The sequence below is a fragment of the Castanea sativa genome, chromosome 5 (genome assembly GCF_040712315.1).
Source record: "Castanea sativa cultivar Marrone di Chiusa Pesio chromosome 5, ASM4071231v1".
NCBI classification, from domain to species: domain Eukaryota; kingdom Viridiplantae; phylum Streptophyta; class Magnoliopsida; order Fagales; family Fagaceae; genus Castanea; species Castanea sativa.
Window position 1 is genome coordinate 54,976,124 of NC_134017.1, and position 25,888 is coordinate 55,002,011.

Here is a 25,888-nt window from a genome sequence, read left to right on the forward strand (position 1 = left end):
ACTCTCTTTATCTTGCAAATCCTACAAGATTGCCAAATGCTCTGGATTAGACAAGTTACCCAACTGACGATTTTTTGTTTCATCAAGTATAGAAATAAAGAAGGTTTGAATTAGGAAACTTACAATTAAATATGATTTTAAATTATTTAGAAATCCACGTGCTTATAATTGACTTAGTTAAATATACAATGTAGTAACAATACTTGTAGCATATCCAAATGACTAAAGTTATTTATATGATGTTGTTGTGTTTTATAAACACTAAGCTGATTAGTATATGGCCCAAGACATCCACTTCCCCAAAATTGATTTAGATGACCCTACAAATACAAATTTCATTAAACAAAAAAGGGGTAAATGAAAACTCTTGACAAGTATAACATTCAAGCCTTCTTATGTCATATACCAAAGTATTTATAAAAAAAATAAATAAATAAATAAAAGCAAAAAGCAATTAAATTTAAAACCTACCTCACGTCCTTAACTCCACCATAATTTTCTCCCAAAGCTAAATATAGTACAGTAATAATACTACTAATAATACTAAAAAACTACTAATTTTTTATTCTCTCTCAATTATTGCTCTCTCATCCTTAATTCTCTCACAATTACTACCTCCCATAAATTATTTTGGAAATCTAAACTTCTTAAAGCATAAACCTATGAGGTATGGAAGAGTTATTAATTAAATAAAATATAATGATTTATTTTGAATAAAAAAAAAACTTAATTCATAGCAGAGTAGTATTAGTAGTCTAGGAAAATTATTGAATACTTCGAGAGTACCATAAATGCGTACTCCCTCCTCTCACATGAATTGCGAGTCCCACCATAAATTTAATTAGTAGAACTCACAGCTATGTGAAAGAGGGAAATACGCATTTATGATATTCCAAGAATACTCGATAATTACCCAATAATCTATATAGTTATTAGTTATATACTAGTATTAATAACCCATTATTGATCCTTTAATGTGTCAACATTTAAACAAAAGAAGATAGAGGAATTGAAAAAACCAAATGAACATTAGGATCTTTAAATGGAATTTCAAAGTATCTTAAATCATGGTAGAGTCAATGAGTCATAGACAAATATTTTGAAATGAATTTTTTTATGGCCATTTGAGATAGCATATCAGATTTTTAGTGCAATAAACTTGCATTAGGAAACTTGCAATTGACCCATCAATCAAAGTCAATTTGATTTCCTTACACACATGACCGAATTCAAAGGGATTGGCTTTCCCAATTTACCAAACTTTTCTGGAAAATACTTACTATTCAAACTTCAGACTAAAGGGTTTCCTTTTAGAAATTCAATTAGTCAAGTAATACACATAGAAATGTAATAACAATAACACCCTTAAAAAAATAATTGACTCACCCGACCCGGGTTGGTGTATGGGTCAGATCTGAACCCATCCCAACTAGAACTGTGTTCAGTCCTAGCAGAATCATAGTCATTCTTTTATACTGATATGTTAAAAGTTTAAACTAAAAACTTAGGCAGAGCATGAGAGTCAGTCCAACAACGATGTAATGTTCTTTTTATAGCAATTAAGGATCCAAACTTAAAATAATGACGATGTCGTTACACTTAAATCACGCTGATACAATACAAGAGACGAGAGCACAGATTCGTAAAGAAACGGTGACGTTTCTATTTAAGTAGTAGTTCCTCTTTTAAAATGAAACACGGATTCACGCGCCTCTCTATTTTTAGTCTATTGAGTTCGTTACTGATGGAATCAACATAAAAAGATATCAAACGACACCATCTTTTTGTTTGATTTTTTTGATACACAATAATGTGGCGTTTGGTACGGAGAATCCACATTACTCCTGGCATCTAGATTCCCAGGAATGTGATTCTTAGGAATCACATTCCTAGGAATATAGCTATTCCTATGTTTGGTTTTATTGGGAGATTCCCAGGAATGTGAGATGATAATGTTTGGTGTATTCCTATGAATCTTAAATGAATTATTTGTTTTTCCCATTTTGTCCTTAGATTTGAATGTGAAGTACCAAGCCCATTAAAAAAAAATCTTCCTTTAAATAAATAATGAAAAAATATATATAAACTATTAATTAGTCATTTAAAAAAATATCTTACTCTAAATAGATAGATAAAAAACATTATATAAACTATCAATTAGCAACACATTCATTAAAACTGTGATCTAACGTTTCAAAATGACAAGAATAATACAAAAATAACTATTAGCAGAGTTATTTATCCTGTTTATGTTGTTTTAGCGGGAAAAGATAAAGACAAGAGAGAAGATATTGATAATTTGTTTTATAGTTTATCTTAATTGCTTAAATGATAAGGAAAAAGGGTTAAAATTGTCAATTTATAAAAAATACAATTTCTTTTAAGTTTGGGAATCTGGATTCCCACCTGTTTTAAAAGGAATCCACATTCCTACTGAGAGGGGTTTAAGGATTCCCCTGGCATCTGATTCCCTAGCATAATTTGCAACCAAACATGGGAATCTTTAAACATTCCTGGGAATCCTAAAACATTACCCCGTACCAAACGCCACCACCAACTTGTTGTCCAATTTGATATCTTCTTAAATACGCACTATAACAAAGTGTAGTTATTTCAACCCTTTTTTATCGAGGGTTTACTAAAATCTGTCGATACAACTTATAAATAAAAATGTAGAGAGCTTTATTACTAAACTTTATTTCAAATGTTATTTGGTCCCTCAAAATAAGTCAAAGCACCCTTGAAATAAATGGGAAAAAAAAAAAACTCACTAATTTTTTCAGCCAACAACCCTTGGTAAAATATTACAAATTTTTCAGCCCTTCAATATATGGGTGCCTGGCTGATGAAATACATCCTCAGAATGCCCTTCGAAAAAAACCCACAACAAAATTTTCAACCCTTGCAAAAAGCCCACAACTAAATTTAAAACTATACCCGTATTATATAAATTTAAAACAAATTAAATAAACAAAACAAAGAGCTTATAACTACTTTCACTCTCAGAGCATAGAAATCGCAGATATTCCAATGGCTAAGTTCTCAGAGCATAGCTCGTCGATCATGGAGATCTCATAGAGCTCGACGATCATCGATTTTGTACGAGTTCATCTCCATTTTGTGACTCTTCATCTCTCTGCCGAGTTCATCTCCATCGATTTTGCTCGACGATCACCGTTTCTCAGCTCCGATTAGGTACGAATCACAAACCCTAATTTCGTCTTTGATTTTTTTGTTTTTTTGGTTTACCCACACTTTTTCATCAATTTCCCCATGATTTCGTTTCATATTTCTCAGAAAACGGAGCTCATCATCGATTTCCCTATAGAAAGCTGTGCAGCACCATCAGGTAATGATATTCCAGCAAACGGCGCGAAGGTTGAAGAAGGTCTCAGCGTCTTCAAGTCCGATAAATTCGATGCCGATTCTTTCGTCCAGTCTCGCTGCTCTCTGAACGAGAAGGTTTTTTTCTTTTTCTTCTTTTTCATCTTAATCTCTGTTTGGTTGCTCAGATAACAAAATCGAATCGGAATTGACTTTCTCTAACAATGAAATTCTGTTCATTTTCCTTTTGTTTAGTTCGGTTTAGGTTTTAACAGCTACAATTAGAATTGCAGTTCCGATTTTATGGATTTTTAGCTTGTTAGGTTTTGATTTCAAGGTTCTGTGCTTGAAATATAATTATACAAGTAGAATTTAGAAGTTCATCTCTGCGAAATTTTCTCTAGCATTGGCAATTTTCACGAAAATTGTGTTAAAAAGAGTTCTTTGGCATGTTGATTTTTGGCGTTGTTGTGAAGCTGTTTGTGATTAGAGAACAGAACTAAATATGATCTTTTCTTATACACACAAGATCGATATTTGTGTATCCGTGGCTGTTTTGGCCTCATCTTCACATTCCAATTCAAGTGATCAAGCTAGATGAACTCAAATTTAGTAGTCTCCCATATAGATTTTCGGAACAATCTGCATTGTTCGGTTGAAAATTTCATATTGGTTGTCTTCTACTGCCTGTGTGTATGACCGGTACAATGCATTTGTCAAAGCATTGAACATTTGCTTATCACCTTTGGATTAGACATCCATTTGTTTACTTCATTTTATACATCTATCAATAAGTCTACGGACACAACTTTGTTGACATGGTGTATTGTGATTGGTGCATAATAAGAGTGTTGTCATGGTGGACCTAGGTGAAAGTGATGTTGCTCTAACTATAACAGGCTATGTTGATAGTTGTAAAAAAATGATATTTTATTTTTGATAAGTAAATAGCTGTGAAACAAAGTTGTGTTCCTAGCATTATGTGTTTTTTTTTTTTTTTTTTGGGTTTCATCATAGACTATACTAACAGGAAAGAATGGGGAACTAAAGCAAATCTAATCTTATCCATTTAGAGACATCAAGCAAGAGCAGTGAAAGTCTTCTCCAGATAGTGACATGGAATCCTAATAATGCTTTTTTGTTTCAATATCTCAATTTGCTGCTCCTCCTCAGCATGGTAATATTCTTATATGTGATTAGTGTTATTGATGTGGTAATTGTTTTCTATTTAAAATTAAAAGGCTAGTAGGCAGTGTGCAAAGATCCATCTTCTGCAAGGTCTGGGAGACGTGGTTTCTTGGTTTATATGCAACATCACTCAAACCCCCCGAGTCATTTTTTTGGGGCAGAGGGCACTTGCTTTGGCAATGTGATCTATTTAAATTGCCTTTATAAACTATAGGATTGGTCTCTGATTCCGTAGGTTGGTTGAACAAAGTAAATTTGCGGATTTTGTTAGTGCTAGAATTAGTATTCTTATGGTTTGCAAGCGATTGTGTTTGACAATCTAGAGAGCTATTGACCATTTTGTCTTTTTGAATTTATTACAGAACTTGCATTTGCATTTGTGTATCGAGAAGTTCTGGCGTCCACACCCGTGACAGATGGTGCAGCTGCAAAAAGAAAAGCAGGTATATTATTGATGAGCAGGGGCGGAACTAGAATTTTAAGAGTGAGGGGGCCAAAGTAATAACAAAAATAAAATTTATCCAATTTAAGAATGCTACATGGGAATTATGTGAGATTAGGGCCTCAATGATTATCCACCAAAGAGAAGAGAGAAGGAATTAGGCAAATGCATAAGTGACATGAATCCAAATGCGATTCCTTGATAATTGAGAATGATTAAGTTTAGAGGTGATGAGTGGCTTTTATTAATAAATAATAAGTATTGGGTTGTTGTTGCATTGCTGTTGTAGATACTCCCTTAATACTATTCTTATTTTATTTTTAAAAAAGTTGTAGATGCTTCATTAACATCACTGTATCAAGACAACTAAGTTCCAGTTCCAGTATCAGTATCAGTAGGTTGAATTGTCAGAAATGACCATGGCTTAGGTGGAAAATTTGTAAGTTTGGTGCTATTGTATGCTCATTTGCCCATTAGATCAATCAAGTCTTCTGTATGATGTTGGCTGTTTGCATTTTAGTTTGAGTTGATGGCTTGAAATTTGGACGTTTTAGAGAATTTGATATATTGAATGATACTTACAGGATTTGTTCGTTTATTTCTTTTTGTTTCTGTGCAGAGGATTTTGTTTCTGAAAACAAGAGATTTAAAGGTATTGGCATTGGTGCTCCTGAGGGTCCAATCTCTCTTGATGATTTTCGAAGCCTCCAGCGTTCAAACAAGGTATCTTTATTTGGGTTACTGTTATGATTGACTATGGAAATAACTTCAGTTATGGAGTTAGATAAAAGGTCTTTGTTACATAATTTATTCACATCAAATATTCCATTAAGCAGGAACTGAGGAAGCAGTTGGAAAGTCAGGGCCTTACAATTGATACATTGCGCAATGAGAATCGTGCGTCTGCTCAGCATCATGAAAATGTAAGTGGTGCTGGTGGATTGAGACTCTCTCTCTTATGTGTGTGCTAGGATGTGTTCAGTTGTCACAAGTGAGCGAGTGCATATGCTTGTGCTCATGTTAATCTCTTCCAGTAAAAAACTTGTGTTTTTTCTTACAGCATGAATCATAAGGCCTATGAATCGAAAACTCCAGAAAGAAGATAAGGCCTATGAATCTATGATAGGTTAAAAGCCAGTATAAAATTTACACTATTATGTACATTAGTACATAGATAATTAATAGATCCACTATAGATACACAATGGGATGTTCCTCCTGTTAACTCCCTAGCTACAATAGAGTCTAACCATGGAGATGACAGAATAAGAGACCCCTTAGATGAGTTGATGGATACACAACTTCCTTCTTTGAACACCAACATTCCCTCCTTCTCAACTAGACCATCATGGCAACCTCCACCAAAATCCACCAAAATCTAATTTAATTTAAAAAGATTCCCAAGAAAAAATGCAACTTCTCAATTTAAGAAGAAAAAAAAAATAAAAATTATCAACTTCTCAATAAGTTGCTATTTTTAATTTGCTGGTTTCTTTTTAAAAATTATTTTTCAGAAAGAATTGTCTAAATTTATGTTATCTCTGTGGATTCAAGAAAAGGGCAGCAGCCAAGTCTCAAAGATTCAGTCAGATGGCTTCAAATAAAAAAAAGATTTGATTTTTACAGCTTTTAATTCTATTTTCATACAATTTCTGTATGTTTAACTACTCTATATATGATAACTGCTTTAACTTGTACTTATTTTCTACATGCCTGTGTATCAAAGTTCTCAACTTTTTGTACCATACCTCAAGGGGTGGTGTTGATCAAAGTTATTATCCAAATATTTTGGAAGAAGAAAGTGCCTTTTGAGCTGGAGCTCATTGGCTGTTATTGATTTACAATTGCTCGTGTTTGGGCATTATAGCTTATTCTTTTAAAGCCTTTTCTACCATAAGTAACCTCGCTCATACTAGTCATTTTTTCTGTGCAGGACCTACGTTCTTAGCTGGAGGAGTTGATTCCTGAGCAACAGGTATGCGTTACCAATTTTTAATTTTGATTCCCTTTTCCTCTTTGCTCGTGCAATTAAGTTATTATTATTATTTATGTTTTGGGGGGAAATTGTGAGAAAAGGATGGTCTGCCTTGGAGGTGGAAAGCCCCTGTTTGGTTCCATTTTGGTGGTTGGATTAACTATTTGAGTGACAATGTTTGCCTTGCTTATTCTCTATTGAAGTATGAATATCAATAGTCATTTAACTAAAGTTTAACTAAAGTTTTAACTAAAGTTTTTCAGCGACCCCAAATGGCGGAAAATGTTGGACAATGTTTTTTTAGGCTGATACAAATGTGGCCTAAGTGTTTATCTGCATACAGTTGAATGAAAGGAACTTATAATAGGTTGATTTTTACCCAATACTGGCTATCTTATCTGTATTGGCAGAATCTATTTACCTAATTAAGAAGGGATTTAGGTGTTTGGCTTTTGGGAGAGACTGATTATTTGATTCTTAAGTAACATCGCTGTTTTAGGAATTTGAAAGTGAACAAAAAATAACCAAAACATCTATGTTTTGGACAGAACCATCCAAACTGTTCTGACCCGCAAATGGTTCTACAAATTTACCTGTTGAGCCATTGAGTTGAGAATTTTAACAATAATTTTACTAGAACAGTTTTAGGGGGTGTGTTGAACCATTACACTGATTACAGAGACCAGTTCATGGTTGGCGGTCCAGGCCGTTTGTTTTTTCAAACACTGGTCATAACATTTTAAAGGCGGCTTTTGAACCTTTCTCTTTAATCAATGTGTATGTATTACACAAGGTAATTGGATTAGAAATCTGTGTATGTATCTGTGTTAGCATAGATTGATACCCAAGGTAATTAATTTAGAGTTTTCAATACTGTAGAAACTCTTTGGAAACCTTATAGGTAACTCTTTTAAACTTATATTCTCTTACACTACTTAATAGTTAATATAGTTGATCTATATAATAATCAAGTTTGTATAAGTCAATAATTATCTACTTATACCTCTGTTAGGTATACAAGATTAGGTAGGTATATATATATATATATATTCAACCCGTAGCACCCAATATAGAGATCAGCTTTTACCCTAAAATAACAGTTTAAAATACAGTTGATTTTAAATAATATATTTTTAAACTTTACAAACCCCAAGTTGTATTCATGGGCTAGGCTCTAGAATGAAAGTAAAAGCCCAATCACATTATGAAGATCACTGCGGAGCTTGAGAATCTCACAAACCTTCAGCCCCAAGGTGGCTGTGACGACCCAAACTTCTCTTTCCTCTTTAAGGTCTTCTTCAATTTCTTTGTTCCATTTCTTAGGGATTTTAGTCTTGACTATTTCTTGTAGTTTTACTTTTAATCGTCCAATTTCTTCATTGTGTTACTTCATTATAGTTACAAATATGTACTCTTTTGGGACTTTAGCTTTTCACAATTCACAATTCACAATCATAGATTTTAGTTTAGCTTGTAACTCACAATTGCCTTGTGGTTGTGTTCAAAGTGTAAATTCAGCCAATCACATTATGCCAATCACATTATGCTCATGTTGTTATCAAGTTCTTTCCAATATGGCTCACAAGCAATTGATTGTTTTACAGGTTCCTCCTGGGCTGGACAGCAAGGCTAGCACAGCCATAAACAAGGGGAGGATATACATATCCAAGGCCAGCCCACAAAACGTCTTAGATTCATACCTTTATAAGAATCATCGAGGGATTTGTGTAGTTTTTGATTCTGCTAAACTGATAAGTGATAGGCCTAGACCTGTGTGTCTGTTAAAGCAATGGTATATTGAAATTTTCCGGAAGGATTTTATAGATGCTTCTCTCCCCTAATGATTGTTTGATCATACAGGATTGTTGATACTTTTCACTTTGTGTATTTGGGTTCTTGTGCAGTCCTTTAATTTCTTGTTTTAAGCTTTCTTAATCAATTGCCAGGTTTATGGTTGGCATCAATTTGCCACCACTTGCTACCATGTCTAACTTCATGAATGTATATATATATATATATATATAGAGTGCATGATTGTGGTTTTTTTTATAAATAAAATAAAATTTTATTTTGAGGGTCAAGAGACCCTTTAAATAACATTATTTATCAAGGGTTATAAGTATAAATCTTTTAAACCTTGGTAAAAGGTTATTTAAGGGTCTTTTGACCCTCAAAATAAGATTAGAGCACTTGTTTTGAGGGGCACGAAGGCTCTCAAAATTTTTTTTTCGACGCTATATGTTTCAAAGGTTATCAAGGGTCGGTTGGACTCTTAAAATAATTTCTTTCAAGGTTTTTTACTACTTTTTTTAGGGGTTTTGACCCTTTTTTTAGGGGTTTTGACCCTTGAAAAAAGTCTAATTTGTTGTAGTGACGGTAAATACAAAATCTGACACGTGGCTTGCTACATGTCACAACAATACAATTCAGCTAAAGAGAAAATAAGTTGGCATTAAATGCATTAACCAATACCATTAGCATTGACACCTCTGCATAAAGAAAATATCACAAATTGATATGCTCATCATCCAATTCCCAAACTTGTGAATTAATGTATCAGATGCCTACATATCAAATTTAGAAGAAAATACTGTTTACATAAAAGAGAAGAGAGTAGTCTTATACTTTTAGAAGAACCAAACTATTTATACAGAAGAAGAGCTAGAGAAAAAGTAAAACTAGCATATATAAATTACTACAACAAAAAATATTTATTACAAAAAAAAAATAAACCGTTGCAATAACATCAGAGTCATTGCAATAATTTATGCGAAGTGTTGCAATAAAATTTGAGGTAATAGGTTTGTACTACAAAAGTATTTTGTTGCAATAAACCTTAAATATTTTAATGACAATTTTGATGTAATAATATATTTTCTGTTGCAATAAATAATTTACTACATCGAATATCTTGTAGCAATAGGCTATTATTTCACGAATTTTATTGCAATAAATTGCAAAGAATTGACAAAAATAATTTTGGTCAAATTATTCCAACGGTATCTTTATTGTAATAGATAATTGTTTTATATTTTTTATTACAATAGATTGTAAAATAATTAGTATTAGATCATTGTAATGATATATCCATGGCAGTTTTATGTTTGTTATTGCAGTAGATTGTAAAATAATTGATATTTTGTTATTGCAATGTTATATTTGTTACAATAAGTTGTCTTTTTTACATTTCTATTGCAATATATCACAAAATAATTGGTATCAAGTTATTACAATGGTTTCTTCAATATAAGTTATTGAAATTTTTTTTTAATTTTTTCAATTTAAGTTATTTCAAAAAAATTTCTAAATTCAACTTAGTATTTAAGCCTCTATTGCAAGAGCCTTAGCTCTTGCATCCTTGATGCTATTTGCTACTGCTTCTGAAAGCTCACATTATTTTATTCAGATGAAAGACTTTGAAAAAGCTGAAAATGCTTTTAAAAGGACTAGAGGTAGACTAATAGTTGCTGAATTTGACAAATTGGTAGCAGAGAGTGAGGAGTTTATAGTTCCTTGTTTCATCCCTTTAGCCTTTAGTATATGCCATATCTATTTATTGCATGTGTACGAAAGATGTTCATGCAAATGATGGGAATTTTTGCCATAAACTTCTTTGCCCCAGTATTTTTAACTTCTGTTGGTGTGTCTACCTCTACTTCTTATATTTCTTCCATGGCAGTTGAGTATACAAATTTCATTATGCTAATTTTGGGAGCTATGTTAGTTGGTCGATACAAAAGACGGGTAGTATTGTGATCTTCTGCATCTATGATGGCCTTCACATTATTTATGATATTTGGTCTGCTGCCATTGAATGACTATAGTGTAGTGTACTTTGAAGTGGATGTTGTTGTTGCCAATTCTGTTTACATGTTTTTCTATGCGGGTGGGTACGCAGTGATCGGTGGACGACTAGGATGGCTTAGTGTTCCTTTACCTCAGAGAGCTAAATATATGGGATCTGTTTTGACATTGACAATTCCCATGTTACTCTTGAAGAAATCAAATTTTTTTTGCAATAATTTGATACCAATTATTTTGAAACAGTTGTAATAATTTGATACCAATTATTTTGCAATATATTACAATAAAAATTTCAAAGAGATAGCTTATTACAACAAATATATCATTGAAATAATTAAATATTAATTATTTTACAATCTATTGCAATAACAAACATGAAGCTGCAATAAATATATCATTATAATAATCTAATACTTATTTTACAATCTATTATATTGAAAAATATGAAAAAATTATCTATTACAATAAAGATACCGTTGCAATAATTTGACCCAAATTATTTTTGCCAATTCTTTGCAATAAAATTCGTGAGATAATAACTTATTGCTGTAAGATATTCTAAGTAGTAAATTGTTTATTGCAACAACAAAAATATTATTACATCAAAATTGTCATTAAAATATTTAAGGTTTATTGTAACAAAATTTTTTTAGCACAAACTTATTGCCTCAAATTTTATTACAACACTTCGTGGAAACTATTGCAATGATTTTGATGTTATTGCAACAATTGTTTTTGTAATAATAAATATTTTTTGTTGTAGTATATCCTATATGTCAGATTAAGATTGACTGTCAATTACTTTTATATAGATCCACTATTTTTTTCACCACTCACAATCTGTTACATGGACAATTTTAACAAAAATTATGCTTTCATCTAAAACTAATTCATCTTTCAATTTAGTACTCGGAAAAAAAAAAAAAAAACCCCTCTTTGTATAGGAAATAGCCTACATATATTACTATGTATTACCAAAAAAGAATACCAGAGTTACAGAGTAAAGGACTCACTGACTATACATGTAAAGAAGGTATGAAAATTTGTTAATATATCTGTTACTTACAACCATCCAGATTTTCCCACTTGTCCCTCTCCTTACAACCATCCAGATTTTCTAGTAGTCCCTCTCTTTACAACCAACTCTTTAGCTTTCTAATTTAACATACCTATAACCCGTGCCATATACAGAAACTTTTCTTTATTATTTATTTTTAATTTTGTTGTCAACAAAACTTGTAATGTCCCTTTATTTGCAAGGCAAATAGCTAAAATCACGATGAAATCCTATTAATAGAAAAATGCATTAGATTATACTTTTAAGGATAATTTTGAATGCATTAGATTATATTGATATGAATGAATTTTTGTGGTTTTCAGATTATATGGATTTGTGGATCCTTGATGAATTTCAGATTTGGTTGCTTGGATTAGATACCAAAGTTTGTGTGTGTGTGTGTGTGTGTGTGAGAGAGAGAGAGAGAGAGAGATAAATTTCCCATTAATTTTTGTACTTAAAGATTAATGGGACAACTAAATTAAATAAAGTCGAAACTTAGAGATTTTTTTTTTGTTGAAAATTTTAGAGAACTTTTTCTTAATGAAACAAAAGTTACAAGATTTAATTAAGTTTTAGATGAAATTAAAAGATGCAATTTGTAATTTAAGCAATAAATTAATATGGTAAACAAATGACAAAAACGGAATGGAACACTGTGTTTCCTTCTATTATGATGACTTACTAACAATACAGCCAAACTTGTAGTAAGAGAAGAAATGGCACGTTAAAGTTGACACACTTACATTTATGCTTCTATATTGAATTTCACCACTTACCATTAATTTATATGTTTTGCTCATATTTGTCAAATATTAAGATGATCAAAGACTAAAAACTATTTCACCTATAAATGATTCAAATTTTAGTTGTATTTTTTCCCTCAAATATACTAAGGAATAAAATTATGAACTAGATAGTAAATAATTTTTTAATTAATATGAAATTTGTGATACATCATAATAAGTTCATGGAGAACATGTAATTTATCAGTGTGATTGACACAGTATTAATCTATTTTTTTTCTATGGTATATTATAGATAAGATGGTTTTTATTTTATAATTCTCAATCTTAATATTTGATGAGTACTAAGAAAACATATAATCTAATCAAACTAATATGGGCACAGGTTAAAAGACGAAATTATTGGTAAATACTTAACCAATAATTTAACTATACTTTAGTCAAAATATGGGTTAAATTATAACAATAATTAGTAAGGAATTAAACTGAATTTTACCCAATAATTAAAGGACCAAATTAGTAAGGAATTAAGCTGAATTTTAATATATTTTTTTTTAATTTCAATATCAGCCATTGTCAAACTCAAAAAGAAATTGTACTTATCGTGATTGTTCATGCTTTGGAATTTGGATAAGGAAATCGGATAAGTTAATTGCTTTCCAAATCAGTAACAAATGACCCACCTGATCCGTTCCATGGGGTTGGGCCCCAAATGGTCAACCCAAAGCCCATAATTCCTCCATTACCTCCATACCCAATCCACGCCTTCTACTGCACATGGACCTCATATACCCAGCCCACAATCTTCTAAAAACTCATGGACCAAACTACGACGTTCAAATTCTGCATACCCAATTAACCCAACCTTGATAAAGACTTTTACACGCATTGAAAGCTTGATGTTCATTTCTCAAAATGTCAGCTCAAAATGTACAATTAACAGAAGTAAAATGAACCCCCCCCCCCCCCCCCGGGGGGGAAAAAAAACAGAAGTAAAATGAGCTAAGAAGCATCAAAGCATGTACAATCACGATAAGTACAATTTCTTTTTGAGTTTGACAATGGCTGATATTGAAATTTAAAACAATATTAAAAGTTACGAAGGATCATGGAATGAAATTTAGAAGCTTTTGTACTCCAAAAAGCATCAACTATGTCATCTCAGCAAAGGGAGAACATATTAGTCTGAAATCATTTTTTTTAGGAAGTTGGCTTGTTCAAGTTTCTTGGATGTGCCTAGTATTTGGATAAAAAACACAATAATCATTATTGGTAAAAATGCAAAACTAACCCTCTAACTTTCACCGTTTTTCATTTCAGTCCTCTAACTTTCATTTTTGTCAATTTAGTCCTCTAACTTTCAATTTTTTGTCAATTCAAGGCTCCGTTACTGGTTTATTACTGCTGCCAACAGACCCACTAAAACGAAGCCGTTTTGGTTGTGTTTTTTTTTTTTATTAATTTGGAATTAAAATAAGAAAAAATTAAGGGGAACGACGAGTTGTTCCCCTTCCCCTGAAATCAAAAGAAAACCCGGGTACCCAAATCCCTAACCCGTGAAACTTTGAGAGAGAGAGAGAGAGAGACTGAGTTCACCACCAGCACCCCACCGTAAAATTCGCCGTGTAAACCACCACCACCCTCTTTGCTCTGCCTCAACTGAATCAGTGATGGGTGTGCTCTGCCTTGCCTTACCATAGCTCCTCCTCGCCTGTCCTTCATGGCTGAGATGCTTTTGGATCATCCCTTTCTTGCCGGCGTGGATGAATCTGAGCTACCCGCTGTTCTTAGTTCTTCTTGCATGTTTTTTCAGTGTAGCAGAACAATGATTTTGTGCATCGTTTTGATAGCCTTTGTGCATCGTTGCTGAACTGATAATGTTGGCATCGTTCTACATCGTTCTGATAGCCTTTGTGCATCTCTCTTTTTCTTTTTCTTTTTTAAAATTTCTCTGTATCTGTTTCTTTAATGATTGGAATTTGGTTTGAACAACTTATGATTTATCTTTTGTTGAATACTGTTATGATATATGGTTTTGTTGAACTCAGTCTCTCTCTCTCTCTCTCTCAAACCGGCTCACTCTCTCTCTCTCAAAGTTTCACGGGTTAGGGATTTGGGTACCTGGGTTTTCTTTTGATTACAAGGGAAGGGAAACGACGTCGTCATTCCCCTTAATGTTTTCTTTTTCTTTTTCTTTTTTCAGATTTTTCTTATTTTAATTCCGATTTTAAAAAAAAAACAACCAAAACAACATCGTTTTAATGGGTCTAACGGCAGTAGTAACAGAATAGTAACGAAGCCTTGAATTGACAAAAAATTGAAAGTTAGAGGACTGAATTGACAAAAATGAAAGTTAAAGGATTGAAAAGAAAAACGGTAAAAGTTAGAGGGTCAGTTTTGCATTTTTGCCAAAATTATTTTCAAACAAATATGAAATATATGATCTAATGCATCTTAATTAGAAAGATTTGTCTTTAATCCTTCATTATTATATATATTGCATACATTATTACAATTTTTTCAATTCAATAGTTGGGAGTGGGTGATTTTGAATCTTGGATATTTTCATTAGAAAGAAACACCAGAATGTGTCAATTAGTAGAGATACAAGGTTCTTGGCAATTATTACGTATTGATCCCACTGTCATGCATCAATTTGAGTAGTATAAGCCTTTAAATAAAATGTCATCGGGATAAGATAAACTCTAATCTTAAATTCTTGTATTTAATTTAAGAAATAAATTTAAAATAAATGTCTGTGACTAAATGTATATTTCTATAAAATCCATAATAACAAACATTATTTTATATTGACATAACAACAAATATATTTGACTATAAATTGATCTTAAAACAATTAAATTTATGGAACGATTATAAAATGAGATCAGTAGTTCTAAGCTCCTTCTTTTCGTATATCAATTTCATTCAAAGTGCAAATATTTCCATGCTTACCTACTTGCAAATAAGAGGAAGGTGTTGAATTTGATAAATGTCTTAATTTTGCTTTTAATAATTTGATAATTGAGGAAGGGAGATTAAACCTTGAACATCTCTATTAAATATTGATCTATTAAGGAGTACCGTTAAGCTAAAGGCTCTAAAATAAAATTTCTTAATTAAAAATTTTTCATAAATCTTTGTAAACTCAATGCACATTGCACAATGATAAGACCATAACGAACTTTATCTTTGACGTTTCTATGCCACTCCTTGAGTTGTTGTCATTTTATCATTTTATTTGTGGTTTAAAATGGGGGAGAGTTAGTAAAAATCTAACCGACCCGCTCAACAAACAAAAGATTGAAAAGAAGGAAAAAAAATTATTCGACATTGTTAAACCTTCCTTTTCAATTCATTTCATATGCAGATATTTGTGGCATGAACCCGGCCATATACATGAACCCGATGGTCTCTGAATACTTCTAGACCTAGACGCAGAAAACAAACCCCTCAGTCTATACTCCAAACTGAGTGGTGCCTTTTACAGCCACTTAGCCCACTACCAAGCCAAGTCTACAACCGCCCCGGCCCAGCCCCAACCATGGCAGAGTTTCCTCTTTCATTAACCTTGGCTTTGCCATCTATTTGTTAATTTTATTTTTTTCGTGATGGTAAATTTGGTTTAATCATTTTTAAGTTACTATTGCAACGACTTTTAATTTGTAAATGTGGGCTAGAGCATACATGGCAAAAAGGAGAACAACATATTCCTTGTAGGTGCATCCAACGGGCACTGATATGTAGGCCATTAAGCTCAAGAGTAACATGGAAATTGTCAATGTCAAAACAAATCCCATACATTTAGCTCTCCGATGTAAAGGAATACTAAGCCATCCTAGTGGTCCACTGATCACTACATATCCACCCACATAGTAAAACACGTAAACAGAAATGACAATAACAACATCCACTTCAAAGTACACCACATTATAGTCATGCAATCACAATAGACCAAACATCATAAATATTGTGAAGGCCATCACATATGCAGAAAATCACAGCACTACCTGTCTTTTGTATCGACCAACTAACATAACTCCCAAAATTAACATAATGAAATTTGTATACTCAACTGCCATGGATGAAATATAAGAAGTAGAGGCAGACACACCAGCAGAAGTTAAAAATACTGGGGCGAAGAAGTTTATGGCAAAAATTCCCGTCATTTGCATGAACATCTCTTGTACACATGCAATAAATAGATATGGCATATACTGGAGGCTAAAGGAATGAAACAATAAACTATAAACTCCCTCTCTCTGTTACCAATTTGTCAAATTCAACAACTATTAGTCTACCTCTACTCCTTTGAAAAGCATTTTCAGCCCTTTCAATGTCTTTCATCTCAATAAAATAATGTGGACTTTCAAGAGCAGTAGTAAATAGCATCAAGGATGCAAGAGCTAAAGCTCCTGAAAGACCAAAAGACCACCTCTAGCCTGACTTGGTCTCTGCCACTAAATAATTTATGGTTGATGACACAACGAATCCCCCCAAATTAAAACCATAGACATATTTAGTAGCTAAGGAGTTTGCATACTCAGCTAGAGCCTGGAGCAGATTCTGAAATATAGATAGGAAGAATCTACAATAGAATGTAATAGTTTACACACATCACATTGTCAACGTTCATGAAAAAATCATTATAATTAGTTGCAATAGTAACTTCAAAGTAGTAAATTATTATATTAATAATAATTAGTTGCAATAATTTATAATTTTCAGTTGTAATAGAGGCTTTAAAAATAAATTGAATTAAATTTTTTTTTTGCAATAACTTAAATTGAAGAAATCAAATTTTTTTTGCAATAACTTATATTGAAGAAACCATTTTAATAACTTAATACCAATTATTTTGCAATACATTACAATAGAAATTTTAAAGAGACAGCTTATCGTAACAAATATAACATTGCAGTAACTAAATATCAATTATTTTACAATCTATTGAATGACAAACATGAAGTTGCAATGAATATATTATTATAATGATCTAATACCAATTATATTACAATCTATTATGATAAAAAAAATATGAGACAATTATCTATTACAATAAAGATACCATTGCAATAATTTGACTTAAATTATTTTTGTCAATTCTTTGTTAGTCTACCTCTAGTCCTTTTAAAAGCATTTTTAGCTCTTTCAATGTCTTTCATCTCAATAAAATAATGTCGACTTTTAGGAGCAGTAGCAAATAGTATCAAGGATGCAAGAGCTAAGGCTCCTAAAAGACCAAAAGACCACCTCCATCCTAACTTGGTCTCTGCCACTAAATAATTTATGGTTGATGACACAACGAATGCCCCCAAATTAAAACCATAGGCATGTTTAGTATCTAAAGAGTCTGCATACTCAGCTGGAATAGATCTGAAATATAGACAAGAAGAATCTACAATAGAACGTAATAGTTTACATACATCACATTGTCAACATTCATGAAAAAATTATTTTCTCATAATCATACACAAACATCACGTACGTTAATTTTTAAAATTCTAAAATAAGAAGTAATACTTGTAGAATACTTCCTACTCCAAAACCACAAATGATTCGACTAATGGATAGGGTAGGAAGGTTCTTTACTGTTAAGAGTATGGATCCCACCAACACGAATCTGAAACCAATAACAACCAATAGCCTTCTACCATATAGCTTAGAACATACAAATGCAGGGAGGATTGACATAGCAGCAGCAAAGTATAGGCATGCAACCAAACTATTAATTTTATTGTCATAAAACGACCAATAATTGGTTGTCTTTGTAAATTGCATTTCTCGGTAAACACCAGAAAGTATGAGTGATTCCTTCGTGTTAGCAACACCTCCTAGAATCAAAATAACTAATATTAAACCCATATTCAAATGTATATATCATTTCTTTCGATGTAAAACATTTTGCTTAGCATTATTTTCCTATATTTCACTACACTAAAATTAGTCTATTACATCAAGTGTTAATTCAAAAAAATTAGTATAGTGGTATTAGACATAATATCACATTTAAAAATTAAAAGTCGTTGCAATAGTAACTTAAAAGTAGTAGATTATTACATTAATAATAATTAGTTGCAATAATTTATAATTTTCAGTTGCAATAGAGGCTTTAATACTTAATTGAATTTAGAAAATTTTATGCAATAACTTAAATTGAAGAAATCAAAAAAAATTTACAATAACTTATATTGAAGAAACTGTTGTAATAACTTGATACCAATTATTTTGCGACATATTACAATAGGAATTTCAAAGAGACAACTTATTGCAACAAATATAACATTGCAATAACTAAATATCAATCATTTTACCATTTATTGCAATGACAAATATGAAGCTGCAATGAATATATTATTATAATGATCTAATACCAATTATCTTACAATCTATTGTAATAAAAAATATTAAACAATTATTTATTACAATAAAGATACCATTGCAATAATTTGACCTAAATTATTTTTGTTAGTCTACCTTTAGTCCTTTTAAAAGCATTTTCACCTCTTTCAATGTCTTTCATCTTAATAAAAAATGTGGACTTTTAGGAGCAGTAGCAAATAGTATCAAGGATGCAAGAGCTAAGGCTCTTGAAAGACCAAAAGACCACCTCCACCCTGACTTGGTCTCTACTCTCTGCCACTAAATAATTTATGGTTGATAACACAACGAATTTCCCCAAATTAAAATCATAGACATATTAAGTAGCTAAGGAGTTTGCATACACAGCTAGAGCAGATTCTGAAATATAGACAGGAAGAACCTACAATAGAATGTAATAGTTTACACACATCACATTGTCAACATTCATGAAAAAATCATTTTCTTATAATCATATACAAACATCACATACGTTAATTTTTAAAATTCTAAAATAAGAAGTAATACCTGTAGAATACATCCTACTTCAAAACTACAAATGGTTCGACCAACGAATAGGGTAGGAAAGTTCTTTACTGTTGAGAGTATGGATCCCACCAACACGAGTTCAAAGCCAATAACAACCAATAGCCTTCTACCATATCGCTTAGAGCATATAAATGCAAGGAGGATTGACATAGCAGCAGCAAAGTAAAGGCATGCAACCAAACTATTAACTTTATTGTCATAAAATGAACAATAATTGGTTGTCTTTGTAATTGCATTTCTCGGTAAACATTAAAAAGTGTGAGCGATTCCTTTGTGTTAGCAACACCTCCTAGAATCAAAATAACAAATATTAAACCCATATTCAAATGTATATTTCATTTCTTTTGGTGTAAAACATTTTGCTTAACATTATTTTCCTAAAATAAGTCTATTACATTAGGTGTTAATACAAAAAAATTAGTGTAGTGGTATTAGATATAATATCACATCTAAAATTAAGAGTCGTTGCAATAGTAACTTAAAAGTAGTAAATTATTACATTAATAATAATTAGTTGCATAGAGTCTTTTTATACTAAATTGAATTTAGAAATTTTTTTGCAATAACTTAAATTGAAGAAAAAAAAATTCAATAACTTTTTATACCAATTAAGATTGCCACCCCTCTTGCCAATCAAATTTGTCACCCTCTCTTACCAATTAAATTGCCTGGTTTCACTATCAAAAACTTGTCAAAATATGAGTTCTATTGTAATATATAGATATAGAGATATCTAAGAATCTATAGTGTAGAATAGATGACCACTTTACTAAACGAATTCTATCTATATTATCTTTATGTATAGATTTTTTATCTTACCTATTTCTTTTACTTTACTACATGCTACTTATTCTTACGGCATGATGATCCAAATTATCCAATGGGCTTTATATTGTACTCCACCATTTATTTGGCGGCTCTGTACAGCTAGTGCCACTGAATTCCTTCTCCCTCACGGAATTGGGGGTTAGGTAGAACCTCTAGGAACTCCATAAAAAACGTTCAAATTTCAAATTACATGAATGCCTTCAAAATGTGCACATCGAATACTCTAGAATTTCAGTATTTCACGTCTTCACCTTTAAAAGCAAACGAAATATCTAAAAAAGTTCTCTTTCTCTCCCTTGTAGGAGCCTGTTCTCTCGTCAAAGTCTCTTTCTCCCACACGTTTTCCTTCGTCTGGGTTTCTTTCTCCCACACGTCCTTCTGCCGTCTGGGTTTTTCTCGAAGGGTTTCGGCCCTTTTCTCTTCCATCACTACCATGGATCAATTGGTAGTGGAGGGTTTACTTAATCTGCGTCTCACTAAAGAGGAAGAAGAGGAAATATCAATAAAATCAAGGTGTAAATCTGATCTACTTGATGAATGTTCTCTTATGGCCTGTTTGGGAGTTTAGAGAGGGAGGAGAGTAGAGGGGAGTAGAGGGGAGGGGAGTAGTGGGGAGGAGAGTAGAGGAGAATGATTACCCTCCACCTTGTTTGAATGTTTTTATAATTAGTAAGGGGGAAGGGAGTAATTAGCCCTTCCCCTTGTTTTTAACATTGTAATTTTATAAATATAATAAGGGTAAATTAGGTAATTTACTTTATAAATAATTTTATGTGCTCTACTTTCCCTCCAAATCTCTCCAATTTGGGGGAATTAAAAATGAGGGGGTTGGAGGTAGTTGAAACCCCTCCAAATCCCTCCCCCTCCTTCCTTAAAAAACTCCCAAACAAGGTAATTGAATTACTCCCCTTCCCTCTACTCTACTCCCCCTCCTTTTTTAAACATCCAAACATGCCATTAGTCTCTTTGGTAGGCTATTAACAGATAGGAACCAAAATCAGAGGGCTTTGAAGAATACGATGAGATTGGCGTGGAAGATGGGCTCGGATCTTCAGATTGTGGATGTGGGAAATAATGTCCTGCAGTTCAAATTTGGGTCTGAGTATCAACTGAAATGGGTAGAACAAAATGGGCCATGGAATTTTGACAACAACTTGTTGTTGTTGTGCAGATGGAGAAGGGGGCTTTCAGCTGCAAACATTAAGTTCACCCATTCCCCTTTTTGAGTTCAAATATGGGGACTCCCCTTTGAGCTCATGTCAGAGGAGGTGGGCAGAGAGCTTGGCAATAGCATCGGGAGGTTTATTGAAATGGATCGGCGAGCAAGGCAGTCTAAACAAGCTAAATTTATGAGAATCAGAGTTGATCTTCAGCTAGATAAACCTCTAAGGAGAGGAGGAAGAGTGGCTAGTGTTGAAGGGGAGAAATGTTGGGTAAGCTTTAGGTATGAAAGGCTCCCTGTATTCTGTTTTCAGTGTGGTAAATTGGGACATGATGAGAGGCATTGTATGGAGCCTCCAGACCAGCAAAATCCTAAACAATATGGGGATTGGCTTCGGGCTCAAGGGAATATAAGGATGGGAACAGAGAGGCCTAAGTCAACTAGCAGTGGAGAAAGAGATGGTGGTAGTAAGGATAGGACGAATGAAAATGAAAATGTTGCAACTAAGTTCTCTGCTGGTTCAGTCTCCAACGGTGGGGAGAATCACTCCGGTGATACAGGCTACCAGAAAAATTCAAATGAAGGGAGTACGGGGCAGTGTGAAGTCAAAGCAAGTGATAGTCTGCAGGGTGCAACACGTGATTTTACTGTTCAGATGGGACTGAAGGCTACAGCGAATCTAGAGTCACGTGAAATGGATCTCGTCCCCCCAACTAGCTCCCCACGTGACATAGACGAAAATAAGGGCTTTGAAGATGCATTCTCTTTAGTGGGCCAGAAAGCCCATGCAGGAAAGGAGCATCAGGAAGTGACTAGCCCAATGAAGTGCAATGCTGGGCTTAATGAAAAAGAAAGATGCTCAACTGAGCCCACGAATAAAGAAACGGTAAGGAAAGCAAAGGCAAAGGCAAATTGGAAAAGAATCGCTAGAGAGAAAGGGAAGAGTAAAAGCCCAAAACCAAATATCCAGTTTTTAAGTACTAGCTCAAAGAGGGCAGGGAAACTTGTCTTTGAGGAAGATGAGACAGAAGCACCACAGAAGAAGCAATGTACTGAAACAGTTACAACACAGAACCAATCTGATGAGGGATCGGCAGTGGCTGCATGGCAGCACCGCCGGGAGCCATGAATCCCATAAGTTGGAACTGCCGAGGACTTGGGAACCCCTGGTCAGTTCGAGCGTTGCACGACATGGTGCGACGATGGAATCCCAAAGTAGTTTTTCTAATAAAGACTAAGGCGAAAGTCCGATGAATGGAAAGAATAAAATGCAGGCTGGGTCTTGCTAACGGTCTCATTGTCCCCTGTGTTGGCCGGAAGGGTGGTCTTGCTATGCTATGGGCTAGGGAAGTAGACCTGGAGATAAAGAGTTACACTCAGAATCATATTGATGCAGTAATCAGTGATATAGAAAGGAATTTCAAGTGGAGACTAACAGGTATCTATGGCCATCCAGAGACACATCGAAGGTATGAATCTTGGCACCTCCTTGCTTTTCTAAATAATCAAATGCAGCTACCATGGTTATGCCTAGGTGATTTTAATGAGATTTCATCTAACACAGAAAAATCAGGGGGGGCTATTCGGTCTCAACATCAAATGGATGGTTTTAGGAAAGTTGTGGATTACTGTGGCTTTAAGGATTTGGGATACTATGATTCTAATTTTACATGGAGCAACATGCAGGGGGGGATGACAGAATATATCTAAGGTTAGATAAGGCTTTTGCCAACTTAGAGTGGTGTGAGAAGTTTGGGGATATGAGAGTGCATCACTTACCTGATTCAACTTCTAATTATTGTGCACTTCTTGTTTCCGCTTTTGTAACTTAAAGACAACCCTGAGCAAAGCGTTTCCACTTCGAGGCAATGTGGGTTAAAAATGCTGAATGCAAATATATAATTGAAAATTCTTGGGGTGTGGATTTTGATCTTGGTACTCCAGAGGGGGTGATGGCCAATCTCAGTAGATGTGCTACAGAATTATTGAAATGGAGCTCTAATGTTTTTGGGCAAATTCCAAAGAAGATCCAAGCAAAAAGAAATGAGCTGAACTCCCTAACTCTCCAAGATAAGGATGGAGCATTAAGTACAGAGATCAATAGTTTAAGAAAGGAAGTAAACGATTTGCTTGATGATGAGGAGATATATTGGGGTCAAAGGGCTAAGGCACACTGGCTTAAGGAGGGCGATAAGAACACAAAGTTTTTTCACACCCAAGCTTCAGAGCGTCGTAAGCAAAACACAATTTTGGGAATCGAAGATAGCCAAGGCAGATGGTGTAACGAAAGGGACAGTATTGCTCAAGTTGCCGTTGAATATTTTGAGACTATATATGAGACGAACTCCCCAACTCTGATTCATGAGATAATTGCTGCTATTCCCACTAAGGTGATTGCTGAGATGAATGAAAGCCTCAATAAGAACTTCACAAGAAAGGAGGTAGTCATGGCACTTAAGCAGATTCATCCCACAAAAGCGCCCGGCCCCGATGGTATGTCGGCAATTTTTTATCTTAAATACTGGAATATTATAGGGTGTAGCATTACTAATATGGTTCTAAATGTACTAAATGGTAATTTGCCTATGGCTAGTCTTAATAGAACAAACATTGCTCTCATCCCAAAGATTAATAATCCCAAAAGAATGACTGATTTTCGACCTATAAGCCTTTGTAACGTTGTGTATAAACTCATATAAAAAACCATTGCAAATAGATTTAAGGCTCTCCTTCCTCATATTATCTCAGAAAACCAAGGTGCTTTCACTTCTGACAGGTTGATAACTGACAATGTCCTTGTAGCGTTTGAGTTAATGCACTTTCTAAATTACAAAAATGTAGGGAATGAGGGATATATGGCGGCGAAACTTGATGTGAGTAAGGCGTTTGACAGAGTAGAGTGGTGCTTCATTCAGGCAGTTATGCAGAAACTGGGGTTCAACCCCAAGTGGGTAAATCTGGTTATGAGATGCATCACCTCGGTGTCATACTTAGTCTTAATAAATGGTGCTGCCTATGGGAATATTACCCCAACCCGAGGCCTCAGGCAAGGGGACCCTCTCTCCCCAACACTCTTTCTCATTTGTACTGAGGGACTTTCTGCCCTTATTCACGAGGCAGCCCGAAACCAGCTTTGGACAGGAATTTCTATAAGTAGGGGCTGCCTAAGAGTCACCTACCTTTTTTTTGCGGATGATAGCATCCTCTTCTGCAAAGCTAGTGCTGAGGAATGTCGGGGTTTTGAAGCACATCCTCCAAAAATATGAGGAGGCCTCAAGTTAGAAAATTAACACGGAGAAATCCTCTGTTTTCTTCAGTCCCAACACATCTCAAGAAGTCAAGGATGAGATTTTTGCTACCTTAGGCCCTATGCAAGACTCTAGACACACAAGATATTTGGGCCTCCCATCCCTCATTGGAAGATCGAAGAAGCAAGTGTTTGCTATTCTTAAAGAGAGGATTGGGCAAAAATTAGTTGGCTGGAAGAGTAAACTTCTATCTATGGGGGGGAAGGAAATTCTTATAAAAGCGGTAGCACAAGCAATTCCCGCGTACACTATGGGGTGTTTTCTTCTTCCTCAAAGCCTTTGTGAAGATATTGAAAATATGATGAGAAATTTCTGGTGGGGACAGAAACAGCAAGAAAATAAAATGAGTTGGGTCAGCTGGAAAACTATGTGTAAGCAGAAAGCAAATGTGGAATGGGCTTTAGGAATCTACATACTTTTAACAAGGCCATGCTAGCTAAGCAATCATGGAGGATTTTACAAAATCCAAACTCTTTGGTGGCAAAGGTTCTCAAATCTAGATACTTTCCTACCGGGGACATCCCAAATGCTAAACTTGGTAACACCCCATCATACTCTTGGAGAAGCATCCATAGCAACCTGGATATTATTAGAGAGGGCACTCGTTGGAGAGTGGGTAACGAGAAGCTAATCTACATTTGGGATGACAAATGGCTGCCAACCCCTTCCACTTACAAGGTAATTTCGCCTCCAAATGATACCCCCTAATTCCCAATGGTCTCATCTCTTATTGATCCTATAAAAAGGTGGTGGAATGTGGACTTGATAAGAGCATCCTTTCTGCCATTTGAGGCGGACACAATCTTGAGAATTCCACTAAGTCACACTCTTCCGGATGACAAAATAATCTAGATTGGAAATAAACGAGGTGAGTTCTCAGTCAAAAGTGCCTAACACATTGCATATAACATGATTGAGTCAAATGATCAAGGAGAAAGTTCATCTAGGGATCCATGCAAACCTTTATGGAAAAGGCTCTGGCACCTCAACTTGCCGCCAAAAATCAAGGTTTTTGCTTGGAGAGCATGTGTAAATGGTCTCCCTACTATGGAAGCCTTTGTTAGAAAAGGAATTTCTCAAAATAAGACTTGCCTTATTTGTGGCAATGAAGCTGAAAATATTGATCATGCTCTTATTGGCTGTGGT

General features: G+C 34.0%; 1 protein-coding gene and 1 long non-coding RNA gene across 3 annotated transcripts; both read left to right on the forward strand.

Annotated features, from left to right (window-relative positions):
• Window positions 1-2,887: 2,887 nt before the first annotated feature.
• Window positions 2,888-8,783, forward strand: LOC142633859 (uncharacterized). 2 transcript variants are annotated; one of them, XR_012843980.1, is made up of 8 exons: window positions 2,888-3,195; window positions 3,298-3,462; window positions 4,398-4,501; window positions 4,875-4,955; window positions 5,574-5,677; window positions 5,791-5,877; window positions 6,887-6,928; window positions 8,533-8,783. It is a non-coding gene; the product is annotated as an uncharacterized LOC142633859 (long non-coding RNA). The 2 variants fall into 2 exon arrangements; XR_012843979.1 differs by lacking the exon at window positions 4,398-4,501 and having other exon boundaries at window positions 2,905-3,195.
• A 14,519-nt stretch (window positions 8,784-23,302) lies between these two features.
• On the forward strand, window positions 23,303-24,700 carry LOC142635432 (uncharacterized). The gene is made up of 2 exons (XM_075809586.1): window positions 23,303-23,927; window positions 24,183-24,700. The coding sequence occupies exons 1-2, from the start codon at window positions 23,303-23,305 to the stop codon at window positions 24,698-24,700; spliced, it is 1,143 nt and encodes a 380-aa protein (XP_075665701.1).
• The last annotated feature ends 1,188 nt before the right edge of the window (window positions 24,701-25,888 follow it).

Excerpts from the sequence above, each read along its gene's own strand:
- LOC142635432 (XM_075809586.1), top strand. The coding sequence starts at position 23,303 with ATGTGGGTTAAAAATGCTGAATGCAAATATATAATTGAAAATTCTTGG. Across the intron at positions 23,928-24,182 it reads AAAAGCGCCCGGCCCCGATG|AAAACCAAGGTGCTTTCACT; the intron begins GTATGTCGGCAA and ends ATATTATCTCAG.